The sequence below is a fragment of the Passer montanus genome, unplaced genomic scaffold, assembly GCF_014805655.1.
Source record: "Passer montanus isolate IOZ18808 unplaced genomic scaffold, ASM1480565v1 scaffold96, whole genome shotgun sequence".
In the NCBI taxonomy this organism is placed as follows: Eukaryota; Metazoa; Chordata; class Aves; order Passeriformes; family Passeridae; genus Passer; species Passer montanus.
In genome coordinates this window covers 430501-449578 of record NW_024375034.1, presented here as the reverse complement: position 1 = coordinate 449578, position 19078 = coordinate 430501, and the positions used below count along the sequence as shown (strand labels likewise).

General features: G+C 48.9%; 1 protein-coding gene across 1 annotated transcript in view; it reads right to left on the bottom strand.

Annotated features, from left to right (window-relative positions):
- CDH23 (cadherin related 23) overlaps positions 1-19078 on the bottom strand; it is a 191018-nt gene that overhangs the window by 100543 nt on the left and 71397 nt on the right. Inside the window, exons 7-8 of the mRNA XM_039696221.1 lie at positions 8706-8900; positions 5278-5406 (exon numbers count right to left, since the gene is read on the bottom strand). Coding sequence (XP_039552155.1) covers positions 5278-5406; positions 8706-8900 — 324 coding nt within the window. The remainder of the gene's footprint in view (positions 1-5277; positions 5407-8705; positions 8901-19078) is intronic.

Sequence of the window (19078 nt, the reverse complement as noted above, 5' to 3'; positions counted from 1 at the left end):
CATAGCTTTGCTTCAATTATAATGTAAAATCACAATGCAAAATTTTAATGTAAAATTATAATGTATAAACTATAATGTATGATACTTTATACTATATATACATAGAGGGAGAATTGAGACAATATTTATATATACACTATAAATATACTATATATATATATTCTATATATATACTTTATATACATACTTTATATGTAGTATATATAAAATATATAATATTTTTATATACTTATTATATACTATAATAGTATATACTATTATATAGTATTACTATATAATAGTATATATATTTATTATATACTATATAATAGTATATAATATATAGTATATAGTATATACTATATATAGTATATAATATATGTATACTTAATTCTATATATTATATAGAATTTTATATATTTACTTAATTCTATATATAATATATATACTATATACTATATATAGTATATATTACTATATATAATATATATTATATGTGCACTTAATTCTATATATTATATATAATTTTATATATATACTTAATTCTATATATTATATATATACTATATATTATATACAATATATAGTATATAATACTATTTTTATATATATATTTAAATAAAAATAGTCTTATATACTACATATTGTATTTTACGTGTTATTATATATTCTGTATTGTGTTGTACATTACCCTCACATGCAGCAGAATCAAACTCGATGCAATCTTTAATCTCCCACCCCCACGGGGCAGGTAAGAGCCCCTCCCCTCCCTGCACAGCAGGAGCTCCCCATGGGAGGGGCGGTGGGTGCAGGCACCGGGGCTGTGTGACAGCTCTCCTGTCGCCTGTCACACGGCTGGGGAGCGGCACGGAATGGGAATTGCCTCCTGCAGAGAGAAGGCAGGGCGCTGCGATGGCTGGGGAATAGCAATGGGCCGCTTTGTCTGCGGGAGAGGCCCCTCCTGGAGGAGCCAAGGGGAAGGGATGGAGGCACAGATAAAAGGATGTGGCAGCAGGGGAAGTTTGGGAGGGGTGGAGGCAAAATCCATTTGGAAATCTCAGTGGAGCGTGCCACAGACATGCCCACGGGAAAGAAATTATCCAGACATTTGATCACAGGAATGAGGGCTGTGAGGGACCATGCTGAGGTTCATGCTCCGCCCTTGGCAGGCCGGTGATGATGATGATGATGATATCCTTCTGCTGGGTTTTGGTATTGGGGCTCATCCCCCATTCTCCTTGCAGCCTCCTGTGTGTCTCCTGCTCCACAAGCACCTCCTGTGGATGAGCCATGTTTCACCAGCATCCAAGAAACACATGTTGGAGTGGTGCTGGCTTCCCTACCATCCATGGATGCCAGCCCTGGAACTACAGCAAGATCCTTCACATCCCGCCTGGTTTCCATCCAGACTCTTCCAACACCCCCAAGTCTGGCACCCACGCCACCTCTTGGGGATGGACAATCCCTTCCTGAGCAACCACAGTGTTTGGGAGCAGCCTTGAACCTCCCAGGAAGGGGCTGAAGAAGTGGCACAGGGCACAACCTGTGGCACGACCCTGGAGCTCTTAGAAACTCCCAAATATCCCTGACTTTCCTTTTCAAACAAGTCACACCTCACCTGCCCACTGCAGACAGCAGTGGCTGCAAGGAGAGGGCTCGGCTGGTGGGTACAGAGAGAAGAGAATAAGTCTTCCTCTCTGGGGGAGGAGGAAGAAGGTTTAGAAAAGTAATAATCTGGGAAAGCCTATGCTTAAAAAAAGGCAAAGAAAATAAAGAATGGCACATTATCCAAACAAAATCTGCAGGTTTTTTGAAGAGGGGCAGGGGTAAATCAATCCTTTTTTAATAAAACCCTGAGCTTTTAATAAAGTGTTCACACTGATGGGCTGGAAATGTTGTAAGAGAGAATTAACTCGGAGCTATTGAGACTCTAGGGCAAAACCAGCACTGAGTCTACATTATTTCTTCAACTCAAGGAGTTTCTGAGGAGGAGGGGGATGGTGCTGAAGAATTAAAACTGTTTTAATGATGTTTGACATGTATCTGTACCACTCTACTGCAAGGGAATACAAGTGCTGGTCTCGGACCCGTGTGCAAGCGGGGTTTGGTGCCACTCTTGCCCTCACGTGGCTCCCTGTGGGATGAAGCACACGTTCACAGCCCTCAGCTTGTCTCCTGGAGAGCAGAATCCTCCTCTTGCAGCCACAAAGTGAAGCTGCAGCACTGCCTGCACCGTGCACCAGCTGAGGCACAGAAAAGCAGGGGTTCATCAGAACCACAGCAGCTCTGCAAGGGGAAATGGCCCCTCTCCTCCAGCCCCTACCACAGTATCACGGAATCCCAGAACTATTTAGGTTGGAAAAGCCTTCTGAGATCATCCAGTCCAACCATTCCCCCAGCACAGCCAAGGCCACCACTACTCGAGTCCCCAAGAGCCACATCCACATGTCTTTTCAATCCCTGCAGGGATGGTGATTCCACTACTACCCTGGCAGCCCTTGGCAATGCTTGCACAGGCCTTCCCTTCCAGGACATTCAACACCAACCATGCTACTCAGCCTCTAGCTGCTGCCAGGACAGACACCCAAAAACCCTCTTGAGGATGTAAAACACGCCTCAGAGCTTTGCCACAGCTGCAGGCGCACTTGGGTGCCCTAGGAGAGATGCCTGAGCCACGCTGGGATGATAAACAACATCAAGAAAGAAGATACAACACCTCCAGGGACAGCAGAGTCTCTCCCTGCTGCGTCCTCTTCCTCTGCCCGATAAGAAATTGCTTTCTTCTCAGCGCCACAATAAGCACCTGCCCAAAATGCTTCTCAATTATGCTCCCAGATCCCGGCCTGAGAAAAATAAGAACTACAACTGCACTCCTCTCTCCTCTCATGCCCCTCCACCCCTTTTTCTTCTTCTTCTCTTACAGGATTAGGGACTTGAAAGGCGAAGCGCAGCCCAGCATTGCAGCAGGAGGAGGAGGGGGGTGTGAGCGCTTCAGAAAGCTGCCACGGCAAAAAAAATCCCATTTCTCACTTCTTAATTCCAGTCAATTCCAGTCAAAGGGCTGATAGAGATCTGTTTGTGGTAATTTGCTGCAGTTTATCCACTCTTTTCACCTTCTATCGGCTCTCCGCTGACGGGCTGGCTGACATGCTGTTACTCGAGTGAGGAAATTAAAATTTGATGCAATAATCCCAAATAAGAAGGATTTTATTAGGTAATGTATACACTTTAGATGAGGTATTCTTGCCTGATACATTGATAAGGGAACACAGACATGCTGTGCACCACAGATAAAAAGAGGGAAGAGAGACGGGGAGCAGCGGCTCCGTGGATTTAGGGCTGGGATGAGATGCCTTGAGCACATTTTGACCTGCTGAGTCACATGTCAGGGTAAACATCACCTAAAAATACACCACAGCCTCTTGGTTTGACCTGCAAGCCTGCTTTTGGGTGGGAGCTGGCCAAGCCCAGACTCCCCACCTAAATTGGTGGTGATCATTTTGATAACCAAGACATTCACTCTACACACCCTGGCTCCACTCAGGGGGTAGGGCAGAGCTGATGAGAAGATTTACACTGGGAGACAAATAATGTGCATAATTAATGGCTGGACTTGAACTTTGAGGTCTTTTCCAACCAAATGACTCTGTGTTAAATGCCAGGCTTGCCAAAGCAAATCACACCCTTGTTTCTGCAGTGGAATTTCTCCCAGGAAGGCTGGGAATCTGGGTCCAAACCAGAGGGTGACACCCCTCAAAGCAGTCCCCAACTCCAGCAATCTTCCTCTGCACCATGCCTCTGGTGGCACCTATCCATCCCAGATACTTCAGTGCCTTCGGAGGTGTTGCACGTGGCCAAGAGAAATTAAAACCTCTAAACCTAATTCCTGGTGGGAATTCCTTCCTCCTTTTCCTGTAGCATGTTACACAGTGGTTATTTGCTGCTTTCCTTACTGCAAACAGTGAATATTCCAGGAATAATTGTGATGTATGTTAGTATATTGACACAAAGGGATCCTTCAGCCTTAATATATATCATTATTTGGAAGACATTCCCTTTCCTGGATACCAGATCACTCCATGGAGGTGATGCAGGCTATGATTTTTTAATACTTATGGCACTTTCACTCCTCTAATTTCATTTAAAGCTTTTTTCCTCCTAGTTAAGTGTGATCTAATTTGTGGGGGTTTATTTCCCTGCAGCTCACTCTGTCCAACCCAGAAATACTCCTTAATATCAGAAAACTTTTACCTTGTGAGTAATTCATGAATAAGCTGGTTTTTGGGCCACTTCTGGGCCAGCAGACAGGTAATGTGCTGTGTCACCAGAGGATTTGGGGCAGTAAAACTCAACCCTATTGATCCAGCACTCTCCATGTCCACTTTTGCCCCAAAGTGAATAAAAAGGCAAAAATTGAAGCACACTGGAGCTCCCTCTCCCTCTGAACAGAGCCACCAGGCATTTGGGATCCAGAGCACCACACAAGTTATGGGGTGCACATGTGATGTGGGTGCCCACCATGCCATGATTTTGTGGCAGGTTTTCCCTTCCACACACACAAATGTTTCCCTGTGGACAAAGTGATGGGATGCACAGCTGTGGAAGCTGTGGAGGAGGGCTGGTGCTTGGATTAGAGCCCTTGATGGGTCTCCAAAATGCTCTCCATTCCCTGGGTGGATCATAAGGGCTCTACTGCATTTCAGGGTGTACTTTTAATCCTGACTGGTAAGTGCCAAAAATAAAAGAGACAAATTTCTCATTGAAAGTCCTAGATGAGATTCCCTCTAGAAACAGCTCCCAAAGCCCAAGCTGCCCTTCACGCTCCCTGACATCTGTGGGGGGAGGGGGGGGAAAAAACCCTCATCCCTGCTGTATTCAGAGACTGGGAGACGTTTTTCCACAAACAGCGAGTTTGCTGACAAACCGAGTTTCAGAAGAACTAAAATGATTGGACCAATTTGGCAAAACCTGGGGGAAAAGACTCAAAGTGCTGAAATGGCTGATGATTCTGGCATTTTCAAAACTGCCTCATTTCAGGAACGTTTAGATTTTTCCTTCAAGTTCTCTATTGGAAATGGCATGCAGATAGACCGTGGAGAGGAGACGGGGTGACTGTCTGCTCCCAACACAAAGCCTTTGTAGAATTTAAGAAAAAACCCTCAAGAAAATATTTTATTTGGGGTCCAGGCTTCATGAGCCCCTGTGCTTAAGCTGCCTGCTTTAAAAAGGGCTGAATATTTTGGATCTGGCTGGAATTGTGCTGTTTCAGAAGGAAACCCCATGAAGCACAGCCCTTACCGGAGGCGAGTTCTCGTAGATGTTCGTGCTGTAGGGCAGGTTGATGAAGATGGGGTCCATGTCCTGCACATCTGTGATGATGACTGCCAGGTTGGCCAGGGTAGACAGAGGCTTGTTTTTATCTTGGTCCTTGAAAAAAGAAGGGGCAGGGATGGGAGAGAAAGGGTTTCTATCAGAAAAACAGAATTATTCAGCAGCATTAAGTCTCATGTGGTTGTAGCTGGGACAGGATTTCTGAATAGTGGAGGTAATCATCTCTTTTTCAAGCTACCTGCTGGAATTATTGTCCACTGCACCTCCCTCTAAGCTGAAATACAATATGCATTTCATTGCAGCATCAGCCCTTTCAAATGAAGCAAACACCGATTTAGTTTTCATCACATTTTGAGTGAAAATGCAGCAATGCTGTTCAACATCTACTTCAAAATGCAAATTCCTTCCTAATGCAGACACAGCCTAAGCTACCTCTGCATGGTCAGACACAGGGGTGGGTGCTAGCAGCCTCTCTCCTACCCACAGTGTTGGTGCCTTAACACAGCTGAAGAGGAGGCTCTGGGAGACCTCAGAGCCCCTTCCAGTGCCTAAAAGGGCTCCAAGAGAGCTGGAGAGAGACTGGGGACAAGGGCATGGAGGGACAGGACAAAGGGAAATGGCTTTAAACTGAAAGAAGGTAGGGTTAGATCATGTATTAGGAAGAAATTCCTGGCTGTTAGGGTGGTAAGTTCACCCAGAGAAGCTGTGGCTGCCCCTGGATCCCTGGAAGTGTCCAAGACCAGGATGGATGGGGCTTGGAACACCCTGGGATAGTGGAAGGTGTCCCTGCCCATGGCAGGGGCTGGACTAAATGGTCTTTAAATGTCCCTTCCCACCTGAACCATTCCATGATTCCACGATCACCTCCCTTTCACTCCATCACATCCCACCAGGACAGAGCCTCGGGCTCTTTTCCAAGCATGACCCTCCTCCAGCAGCCAGTGCCACAGCAGTAGGCACTGCCACCAGCTTCTCCTGCTGCTGCCACTGCTTTTATCGCTGAAGCCTTGTCCCATGGGTGCTCAGAAGTGACCCCAAAGCCCCCAGCCCTTTGCTAAGGGCAGGAGCAAAGAGAGCACACGGAGGGAAGGGAATCAGTGTCTCCTCAGTGTCTCTTTACCCCCAATCAGGCACTGTGCTGGAAGGTGACCATCAGAGGTTACCACACACTCCTCCAAAGCAGCTCTGAGCAGAGGCAAAGACTGATTGCCAGAAGATTAATGTTAATTTAAACTCTATTCAACAACTCAGCTTGTACATTATCCTCTTAACCTGCAGGGCTCAGTGTCTGTGGCCTGGGTGGATGCTTATTCTGACTCTGCTGTTACTGCCATCAGGTTCAAGTCCTTTGTTTTTTCAGATAATGTTCCTTCCCCTCCCCTTCACCTCTTAAATTTTGTTTCAGGCATCACAGATAGCACTGAAAAAAACAAGCATGCTTCCAATTTCCTCACTGGACTGTCTCTCCTTCTGTCCTTTCCAGACTCTTTCTGTGCTTGCTGCCTTCATCCCTGGAATGGCACCATTCCTGCCCTGCACCCATGCTCCTCAGCAATCCCTGCAGCCACCCTGAACCCACATCACCCCATTTCCCACTCTGGAAACTGTTCATCAGGCAGACAAAAATCTGCATTTGCTCTTCCAGCTCCTGCTAGGCTCCTGCAACTCTCACATTTCTTTCCTGGCACAGCTTTGCCCTGGGGTTTCTCACCACTCTTCTTCTAGGAATTACCAGCACTGACCAAGGCAAAGAGATATTTCCACAGCTGCCACCCAGCCCAGTCCAGACACAACATTTAAGTCCTTGGATTGCCTAAGTTGGAAATCACTGGATGCCAGGAGTGTATTGGGCAAGTAACACTTTGCCCAGAAAATCTATGGCTGCTCCATACCTGGAAGTGCCCAAGGCCAGGCTGGACAGGGCTTGGAGCAACCTGGGACAGTGGAAGGTGTCCCTGCCCATGGCAGGGGGTTGGGATGAACTGGGCTTTACAACCCCTTCCAGCCCAAACCATTGTGGGATCCCCTGAAGTACCAGTTACACCGCCATTTGATCTTTGCTGGGATACAGGACCAGACAGAGCTGGATGGGCCAAGCTGACACCATTGCATCCTTAAGGAAATCAGAATCCTGCAGAAAGTTACATTTCCATCAGGGACTGTGTCTGGTCCCACCTTTTCCAACCTGCTAGACAGTTCACTAACACATCCCAGGAAAGCGTGTCAGTGACAGACACTGGCAAGGAAGTGAAAAACAGAGAGGCCCTCTTTGCACTGGAGTATTAAAATAAAAGAGGTATGTTTCAAAGTCAAAAAACAAAAAAACAAACAAGAAAAATCAAGTTTCTGGAACAAATTCCACAGCCTGGAACATGCAGGGCTTGGGCTGAAAGGTTGTGATGTTTGCCCTACAGTCAGTGAGTGTCCAGGCCTGCTGCTGTGAAGAGAGAAGCACAGCCCTCCGTGTCCTCCTGACATTTGTAGTTCTGCATCAAGACAATGATCTTGATCAAATCACATGCTTCAAGAGCTCTAGCCAGCTGCCTGGAGGGGGCAGAGAGGGTTTTCCCCCCCTCTCCTGAGCGTGGAGTTGGGCAGATGTATTGTAGAGCTGAATCTCACCTTCCTCTGTTGCGTGCGAGGTGGGGAAGGAGCCGGCACCCAGAGCTCCAGTCTGTGTGCTCCTTGACATTCTCCAGCTCTCTCCAGACTAACACCAGGGACTAAACACCCACCCACCCACACGGGGCATGAATTTACCATTTCCCATCCCAAGGGTCCCCTCCCAGTGTGATGGCATTGACTGTAATTAAGACCTTGTTTTTCTCTGCCCACCAAAATTTTAACTCTTGATGTCTGAACTGAACACAGATGAATCCATTTGTAACAAACCACAGTGTACAAGGAATGAGTCTGGAAGATACCAAAGATATTTTTCACTTAGAAGGTGGTGAGACACTGGCACAGCTTGCCCAGGGAAGTTGTGGATGTAGCTCCATCCCTGGAAGTGTTTCAGGCCTGGCTGGATGGCCTTGGGGCAACCTGGTACAGCAGAAGGTGCTCCTACGTGTGGCAGGGGGTTGGAATGGGATGGTCTTTAAGGAGCCTGACCCAAACCCTCTGTGATTCTGTGAATGGTCTGTATGCCCTGTACTCGGTTTCACCACCCAGGAGCTGGTTCCCTTCCTGCAGCAGCCCCTGGCACGTGTGAGATGCTGTTGCAGAGGTGCAGCCGTTGCCCACAATGACTTAAAACCACCCAGAGACTGCGTGGCTGCAATGCCTTGCCAAGCAGAAACCACTGGATGCACCCAAAAGCAGATCTGCCAGAGCAGGGCAACAAAATAAACCCCAGACAACGCCTCCAGGCCTGCAGCTGCCAGGGTAAGACTCACCGTGGCGTTCACCTGGAGCTGGTAGGCCTGAGTGACTTCGTAGTCCAGCTCCCGGATCACCGTCACGATGCCACGGCCGCTGTCGATGGCAAAGAAATTGGAAGGGGGCTGGAAGGAGTAAAGCACGCTGCCTCCTGCCCCCTGGTCCGGGTCCGTGGCGTTCACGATGAAAATTGGAGTGCCCACGGGGGTGTTCTGGAGATAAGAAATAAATATCAGTAAGACTGAGCACTATTTTCACATGAAACGCACACCAGCAATTTCCTTTTCCCACCAGGAGAGATATCCAGAGACCCAGCAACTTCAGCCCTGTATTTCCAGGACATTTATAAGTTACATTGCTGTATTCTTTATTACAGTATTGCAGGGCCTATAATAGTTGTTACACACTTATAATAATAGTTATACAGCTGTGGTCAAGGTGGCACTCTATCACAAACCCTTATTTTTCCCAGACATCCCAACTTTCCAGAAAAATTGCTCTCTTTGCTGAAACTTGTTTTTTGCCCAAAGGCGCTTTTATTTTTGACGCTGACTCCCTCACTGTTTTCACCACAAAGTATTAAATATAGGAGAGCTTTAAAAAATAAGGGAAATTAAAAAAAAAAAAGCATTAAATGCAACACAGAACTTCACATAAAAGTCAGTTGTAGTTTCCACAGCAACTACAACCTGGCCCGATTAACGCAGGCATGAACAGTTCCATCGTCATAAATCTGGAACTAATCTACATGCATAAAATATGCAGCTGAGTGCACAAAATCAGCAATGGCAAGTGCAGTTTGGCACTTCTTATTGTTTAACTTCACAGCGGGGAGAACAATTATCCATTTTTGGTGGAACAGCTGCATGTTCCTATGCAAATCTTAAAATGCATATTCTTGTCTCTCCCTAAAGGCACGAGCGCAGACTGCCAGCTAAAAGGCTCTGCTGGGGCTCCAGGTACACATGGATCACAACACTTTGGGCACGTCCCCCTGCCTGTGACACCATCAAAAGGGTTGACATGGAGCTAAACCTCAAAAGGAGACACAGCAAAGGTCACAAGTGAGACCTGGCAGTGGCTGGTTATGGCCAGCTGGGATAATGCGGATTATTCCTGAAAAGCTCTCACCAAGTCTCTGTGTTTTATTGTAACTCCTTTCCTATTGAGTTATTCGCCCTCAGCTTAGAGAGAAGTATCCTGAAGTGCTGAGAAGATGGAAAGGAGGCTTGAGGAGAGGCAGAGCTTAGAAGATGGGGCACTGCTTCCAAGAAAATCCTTGGCCAAAGCTGCGAAACAAACTGAGCCATTTTCAGGTGTTTTTTTGCAGTAAACCAAAGGTTGTCCCAGTCAACACTTTTACTAGAAAATATAGGAAAACAGGACTCCACACTTGGGAATCCTATTTAGCCAGCTTAATACTGGATGATGGCACCAGCAAAGAACCAGAGAATCCAAATTTTCCCAGTTAAGGCTCAGGCCAGCAGAAATTTGCCCCCAAGGCAGGTGGCAGTATTTGGTACAACAGAACAGGGAACCCAGAGCACACTCTGCAGCTCACACTGATGATTCCAGGCTCAGGACACTCATCCCATACACATCCCTCATGCCCCTGCCCTTGTATCCAGACATGTGGCATTGCAGGGACCCAAGCTCAGCTCAGTCTCCAGCAAAATTCCACTTCCCTTATGCCAGTGCCATTTCTGCCAAGGGCTGAGAGGTTGCAGCTCCCACTTAGGTTTTCCATTTCTTTTCCTTTTTTTGCCTTCCTCTAAATCAAGCTGCTCTATAAAGCCTCACAGGGCACGGCCTGAGGATTATTTTTTAAAGCGCCTTCAAGTTTTTTGGTGATCAGCAGTCACAAAAGCATAAAAGATATAGCTGGAAGGGACCTCAGAAGAGAAACCTGTCCCCTGTGCTCCACCTAAATCATTCTCATCCTGAAAGCCTTCTAGCAATGGAGACACCACATCCTCCCCAGCCCATCTGCCCTGGAATTCTGCTGCCCTTTGCTTTACAGCTGCTCATTTTCTGGGAGCTTAACCCAGCCCTGCCCTGCTGCCGTGCAAACCCTTGACTTTGTGCCACACACGCAGCACCTTAATCCTGGCTTGGGCCTTTAAACTGCTCAGGAACCAGGGTTTTGTCAGCTGTGGGGTGTGCTGGGTGAAAAAGCCCTGCATGGGTGGCTGTGGTGGGTGTTTGCTTTCCAAGCACTCCTAAAACACCTTCTCAGACAAGACCAGAGCATCTCCCCAGCCTCTCTTTTGGGCTACCTGCCTGCCCCAAGCCATCACCACCAGGAGCAGCTCCAGAGCATCCCACAGCCCTTCTACTGCTGCTGCCAGGGCCCTGATTCCATCACCTCACTCCAACAACTCAGCTTTCTTCCCAGAGCCACTGGGGTACCAGTGCCACAACACACAGCACTACAAATTAACCATTCACAGGGAGAGGCACAGCAAGAGCACTTTCAGGGTTGCACTGAAGGGTCCGGGCTATATTGCCCTGGGAATAATAACATTCATAAGGATAAAGCTGGCCTTGATGAATATGTTTCCTCTCCTTTTTAAGTGCCCCCAGCCACTGCTTTTAACATGCAAATCCTTTCTGGTCACCCGTGATTACGGGGCTGCTCTCGGCTGGCTGTGAGAGAGGAGAGCTTGATTTCCCCTGCATTGTACTCCATACAATAGCCCCAAAGCAGGCTTTGAAGGGAGTTCATCTCCCTGTCCTTCCAAAGGAGAAGCTGCCTGGAGGGGACACGGAGGTCACCAGCTTTGGTGCTGTCAGCTCCAGGCCCTGCAGACACCAGCGGGTGACTTCCATGGCTTTATCCTTGCTTTACAGCTTCTCTCACCTGCTCCCTTCCTTGGCCAGGAGCTGTACAAGCAGGGGATCGGTTCTGGATAAAGATCTGGCCGTGGGAATCAGTCATGGACATCAACACCAAAGCATCTGAGGGGTTCAGAGGATGGATCATGAGCCTGGGTGCCGGAGCAAAGCACAGCCCCAGTGAATTTAAGAGGAGAGTAGAAGGGCTTCCAGGCAATAGGAGGAGTGTTACAGGAAGCAAAGCAGCATGGATGCATAGAGGGAAATCACTGATTCTGCCCAAAATGCACAGGTCAATGAGAATATTTCACTACCAAACACATGCCCTTATTCCCAACAGTGCACAGGGGAGAGAATTCAGACCCATAAGGAGTGCTCTGGGTAATGCATCTTTTATTCCACAGCTCAAGTTCAAGAAAAAAAATAAAAATTAAAAATTCCCCTAAAACAACAAAACCAGCTGTAGGGTGCAGACATCCCATGTCAACAGTCCTGCAGGGAAAAAGGTCTCATCAGTGCTCATGCCCAGGCAGGCAGTCAGGACTCAGAGGAATTTCAGGCCATCTGCCTTAAAAGGCATAAAAAGTATGTCTTTAAAATCCTCTTGCCATTTCTGGGTCAAACAAACTCGAGATATTCCTCAGCAGGAAGCTGGCATCTTTATTTCTCAGAAGCCGTGGCCCATCATCTAAACAATGAAGCAAAACATCTGGATAAACAGAAGAGCCTGGGGCTTATGTTTGATGGTAAATACCGAGCAGAGGACACAAGCCAGGGAGATGCCTTTGGAAAGCCCCGTGCTGGACCATGTTTCTGCTTTTTCAGCATTTACAGGTCCATTTATGGGACTGTTCTGCATATCCTTAATGGTTTTTCTTCATTAACAAAGACTAATTGTGGTTATGCTTATCTCACCAACAGACAAAAACAACAAAATCTATCATTTTTTTTTTGTCCAGGCAGACAACAGCCTACAGGTGCTAGTGGCAAACAGGTGAGCTTTCTACACGAGTCGCCAAATTCTGTCATTTTTTAAAGCTTTCAGCTCTCTGCAGCAGCCTGCAATGGAAGCTTCATTCACTACAGAAAAAAGAACTGGTGACAAAACTGTGTCATGTCATTAAATCTTTGTTACGATGCCAGCAGATGTGAGATTAAAAATAAACATGCAGACAGATGCAGCCTGTTGGGGGGAGGAGGAGGGCAAACGGGAGTGGGACCTGCTCCCGACCTGTCTCCAGCACCCCATCCTCCACCTGGCACCTCAGCAGGAGCAGCTCCAGCACCCAGGTCCCCCAGAGCAGCTCCAGGAATTAAAGGGCTCTGGGGGGCTACGTGGTGATGCCCTTTGTGCCTTCCTTATTTTGCAATCAAGGAGTAAGAAAAGTTAAAAAAAGTATTGGAAGAAGTCTGGGGGGTCCAAAAAGAAATACTGAACAGTAATGCAAGAGACCCTAACTCTTAATCATAAGGAGACTGTTCTGTTCCAGTGGATCCCCAGCAGCCAGGACAGGTTTGTGTTAAAATAAGGAATGAACAGCCCCAAAATCCCTGTTCAAACATGGAAGGATGGGGCTGCACATGGGGGAGACAGAGGAGAGACCAAGACCTTGCCTCTCTGAGCAGTGCAGAGGTGAGAAACCACAAATAATGACAGGATCACAGAATCAGTCTGGCCCCACTGTTCTGCTCCCACCTTCCTGCTCAAGCAGGGAAATCCCAGAACACAGAGGATTGTGTCCAGAGGGTTCTGGGACATCCCTAGAGAGGGACACTCCACACCCTCTCTGGACAATCTGTTCCAGTGCTCGGTGAAGCTTCCTTGTGTTCAGGTGGATCTTCCTGTGCTTCAGTTTTTGCCTGTTCCCTCCTGTCCCGTTGCTGGGCCCCTCAGCTCCCTCCTACTGACATCCTCCCAGGAAGTTGTGTTTCCATCCCAAAGCTGTCGTGGGTTGGCCCAAGCACAGCCCACCACAACAAACAGCTGCCCTGGGCTGTCCCCTGCCGTGTGACCTCAGCATGAGCTAGCAGACACAGATGTGCCCTGGTAACCCCGGCAGCTGGGACACCACAGCCTCATGCAACACTCTCTGCAGAAGGGCAATTAAGGCTGAAGAGGAGGTTACCAAAAAGGGACTTTAAAAAATATTTACACCTCACTTTCCGGCCACACCGGTAGTCTTTAATATCTTATCATGAACCCTATTATAATATGCATTATATTATTACCCATATTATAACATACATCTATAATAAAATTTTGGGTGGATGCTGCTCCACCACAACGCACCAATAAAGGGAGATGACAATCCAGAGGAGATGCCCCCTCTGGGCTCACAATGTGAGCAACCTGGGATAGTGGAGAGTGTCCCTACCCATAGCAGGGGGTTGGAATTAGGTGGCATTTAAGGTCCCTTCCAGCCCAAACCATTCCATGATACGTCCAACCAGGCAGGTTACATGGCCATAGCTGAGTACGAGTGGCACCTGAAAAAAAGTCACCTCCTCTTGTCTGCCACAAATGGTTCCTCTCAAGTTGTGCCAGGGGAGGTTTAGATTGAATAGTAGGAAAGTTTTTTTCATGGAAAGGTGGTGTGGCTCAACACCAGGCACCCATGAAAGCCACTCACTCACCCTCCTCTGCCACAGCTGGGCAGAGAAGAGAAATTCAAACAAAGGGTTCATGAGTTAAGCACTGGGAGAAAACACTCCAAGGGCAAAACAGGCTCAACTTAGAAGTAGAAAGTGAGTTTATTACAAGCAAAATCAGAGGAGGTTAATGAGAAGTAAAGTAAGTCCTTAGAAAAAACACCTTTTCTTTCCCCAACCCCTCCCTCCCACTGACAGCACAGGGAGCCAGGGTAGGGGGGTTTGGGTCAGTTCTTCTTCCACTGCTCAGGGAGAGGAGTCCCTGTGAGGCTGTGGGGTCCCTCCCATGGGACACAGTTCTCCGTGAACTTCTCCAGTGTGGATCCACTCTTACGAGCAGCAGTCATCCCAAAACTGCTGCAACCTGAGCCCCTCCCATGGGCACTCAGGCCTCCCAAAACTGCTGTGCAGTCCTCCAAGCACAGGCTGCTCCAGCCTGCAAGCAGAGCCCTTCTCTCCACTGGATCTCCCACTGGGTCACAGCCTCCTCCAGGGATCCACTGCCCTGGTGTGGGCACCTCCCCCAGCGGCTGGGGGTGGATCTCTGCATCCCCCTGTGGATCTCCATGGGCTGTGGGTGGATCTCTGCATCCCCCTGTGGATCTCCATGGGCTGGGGGTGGATCTCTGCATCCCCTGTGGATCTCCATGGGCTGGGGGTGGATCTCTGCATCCCCCGTGGATCTCCAGGGATTGTGGGTGGATCTCTGCATCCCCCTGTGGATCCCACAGGCTGTGGATGGATATCTGCATCCCCCGTGGGTCCCCAGGGGCTGTGGGTGGATCTCTGCATCCCCCTGGATCCCCATGGGCTGTGGGTGGATCTCTGCATCCCCTGTGGATCCCCATGGGCTGCAGGGGCACAGCTGGTTCACCATGGTTTCACCACAGGCTGCAGAGGAATCTGCTCCAGTGCCTGGAGCATCTTCTCCCCCTCCTTCTCCACTGGCCTCGGTGTCTCCATGTTGTTTCCCTCACATGTTCTCACCTCCTCCTCTTCTCTGGCTGGAATTAACAGTGCACCCCAAACTTTATTTTGATTTCTTCTTAAATCTGTTATCAGAGAGGCGTTACCATCATCTCTAAGTGGCCCAGCCTTGGCCAGCAGCATGTCCATCTCCAGAGCCATCAGGGATTGCCTCTGCTGGACATGATGGAAGCTTCCAGCAGCTTCTCACAGAAACCACCTCCATGGCCCCCTGCTACCAAAAACCAGGACCTGCAAACCCAACACAAAAGGTTTGTCCAGCACTGGCACAGGTGCCCAGGGAGGGGTGGAGTCACTGCCTCTGGAGGGATTTGAAAGATGGTGGCTGTGGCACTTGGGGACATGGCTGTGTGACCTGGCACTGCTGGGTTAGTGCTTCTAGTTGATGATCTTAGAGGTCCTTTCCAACCCAAGTGATTCTTGTGAAAAAGCTTTCCTTTCCTACAGGACTAACCAAAAGAAGAAAAAAAGCTTCCATCCTCTTTCCTGAGGCCCATGGCACCTGCTCCCACAGCATTAAGTCCCTCTGGCTGTCAGAGCACTCGCCCTGCTCAGATTTGCACAGTGCCTTGGAGAGTTTCTCACCACAGCAAAACCATTTCACGGGCCATGGGCCACCACCCCAGACGTGCTTTGATCCATCAGTCTTGTCCAACTGGCCTGACATCAGGAGCCCCATGGGCAAAGGGCTGAGAGGGGGAATATGGAGAGCTGACTTTTTTACAGCAGGGTCAGAGTGGGACAGAAGCAAAGGTGGGAGATGAAGCAGAGGAGATCTGGGAGTTCATTCTCCAGATTCTTCAGTGCATCCACTTTCCCCTCACCCAGAGCGAGCAGCTGCCTGGCTCTGAGCTGCTGCCTGGGGTTAAACCACAACAACCTTCTGACAAGAAGGCTGGGCACCAGAAATGCCTATTTTGGTGTATTTGGGGCTCATCCCTCCACACCAGCTGCCCCTCTCCAGTGGCTGGCCATGTAGAGGACCTCCATCTGACCTCCCAGGGCAAAGTCACCCGGCAGAGGCTGGTGGGGATGATTAGGATGCCGATGCATGCTGTAGCCATGCAAATAAATGTGGAGAAACGGCAGGCAATCTGGCCGAGCAGCTGTCGGAAGGTCGGTGAGATGAGGCGACACAAACGGGCCGGGGGGCACACACGGGGCTGGAGCAGCAGGCAGCTCCCATCTCCTCCCTGGCACAGCCTCGCCAGCCCCATCCCTGCTCCCCTGCCCCCGCAGCGAGGCGGGAGTGACCGCTCCCATCAGGAGATGCTCCGCTGCTCCGCGCTCCTCTTACAGCTCAGGTCAACCTATTACTCTTAAATAATTCCCTGCTGCCACTCCTGGCGGCTCTTTCCCCTCTCTCTCCCTGTCTCCGCACCGCGCAGTGGGGCGGATGAAAGGAGCTTTGCGCTCTGCTGAAAGCCGGCTCGCACATCCCTGCGCTCCCGCCGATCCCGAATCACTGCAGGCGGGAAGGAGGGCTCGGTGCCCCCTGCTGAAGGCAGGGGTGCTGTGCCACAGAGCTGACATGGATTCCAAGTACGCTCCTGGTACACCTGGGACCCTGCCTGCCTCATCCTGGGCTGATTTAAGTCACCTGTTTCTGCCCAGGTGTGGTTTGCTGCAGGAAAGAGCTGCAGAAGCAGAGCCACAGAGAGTGCCAGCCCCTCTTCCAGCCCCTGCCGAGAGGAAAAAGCCAGCCCCGTGGTTTAGGTTCTGTCCCCATTCTCCATCCCGGGTTGCCAGACTGGGTCCCTCGCTTGCGTGCCAGCTCAGAACGCTCACGCGGATGCGAGCAGACTTCCAATTCCTGTGTTCTTAATTGCACTTTTAATTACATTTATTAATTGCATTACTGCTCGTCCGAGCCAGGCAATTTCCAATTTCTAAGTTTGATTTTAAAACCTGATAATTTCCCTTTTCACAATTTTTATTTTTTTGGTGGAAATCCACCCCACCTTTCAATCAGCTCTCATTAATATGTACCTCTTGTTGCTATCTCTATTAAGTGACCTCCCTCATTATCGGGTGACACTGGCAAACAGCCACCGCAGAGCTATAATTCAATTGAGGGGCTTTTGAAAACACCATAAACACAGCTGGAATGGATGCTTTATAGGAGCTGGAGAGGAATTAGCTGCTGGATAACCACACTTGGAGCCGAGAGCGCTCGTTCACGGCAGCCACGGCCCAACCCAGAGTAAAAGAAAGGGACATCACAACCACCCAGCCCACAGGGGAGCTCGCCATGCTGGCAGGACAATGCCACTCAGCAGGCAGAGGACAAACAGCCACACGGAGCAGAAGATGCTCTGGTATCCCGTGGGATGAACCTGCTTGCTTTTTCCAGCCCAGAGATCCCCTGTTGCCCACCAAATATAACCCTGCCCTTGCCAACGCGGCAGCCGATCCATGGCACAGCACCCCCAAGAGCTGGGGGCTCCTGGTGGAGCCAGTCACTGCTGCAGCACAAAGGGGAGAGACCAAGAGAGGAATCATGGAATCCTAAAATGGTTTGGGGGTTGGGTAGGGAAGGACCTTAAAGATCACCCAGTTCCAGCTCACAAAATCCAGCAGCTTCCCACTGCTCTGGGAAGGGGCAGAATAAAAGGTGATGACGCAATCACCACTTCACTAACTCAGCATTCACAGCCAAATTTCATCACAAAAGACACATTTCTCTCCCATTCTGCTTCTCCAGCCTTCAAGGAGCAGGCAGGGCCAGGGCAAGGGCTGGGAGGCAGTCTGTGCTTCCCTCCTTGGCTGCTGGTAGGTCAGTCCCAGTTTTGGAGACAGCAGATGGGAAGCCAAGATGGTCTAACGAGACATTTGAAAGTCAGACACAAGCGCCAAGAATGCGAAAACCTGTCAGTCAGAGAGCCCCCGGCTTCAGCAGCATCACATTTCTCCTGCTGGTGTGATTTTCCTGCTGGAAAAGGGCGTTTGGAGCAATCTCCAAACTCTCTGCAAGGGCATCCACGGCAGATGGCCCGGCACCCCTTTGGCTCTCATCTTCCTGGAGATGGTGGGCATGGAGCAGGTGGATCCAGGTGGCCACAGTCAAGGTCTGCACTCCTGCAGTGGCTGCTTTTGGTTAGGGAAGCAAAGTCAGAATCCAGGAGGATTTTCCACTGTGCCTCTCCTCAACATCAAAATCCAGTAGCAAAATCAAACCACCAGAGTGATTTACCACTGCCAGCCAGAATTTAGTGTGGGGTGAGACAAGAAATCAGTTTTCCAATTCCTGCTTGAAAGCTATGCCATAAACCCAACAGATCCTCCTGGTTTTTTAATATCCTTTTTTTTTTATTTTTATTTGCAGTTGCCACTAACTTTCACTTTCTGGCACCCCATGGCAGCCCACTGGGTGATGCTTGGGATGGCAAATGACTTCCATTAAGGCAGAGCGTTCACACAATGCATTACAAATGAAACCCTAATGACAGGACACCGGCAGCACCGCTCCCACTTGATATTAATTGGGTGCCACTTCCTTTTAATGGTACATTAATTAATGCGGGATATCAACGGAAGTCCACGACACCCCCATTAATACAAATGAATTCATTATCATCGGTGTTACTACGAGAAATGACAAATAAATCTGTAACAGTGGGGCACTTCAAATAATAGCCACGAGTCATTAGGTATTGTCTTCATTTATACAACAGACTGCAAATATATACATGAAATCTACGGATGCTTATCTAGCCACATGTCCCTCTCCGTGCCTCCTCCCTGGCTCTCAAGCTGTCCTGAGCCACCTTGGAGGGCCACCAAGCTGGCCAAGAAGAACTGGGACTTGCTTTGTCACTTCACTGCCTTCTTGCTATCTCTTCTTATCCCAGCACTTCTCACTATCCTCTTCTCTTGAATCTTCAGAAGACCCTCTGATCTAGCAGGTGTAATCCTGGAA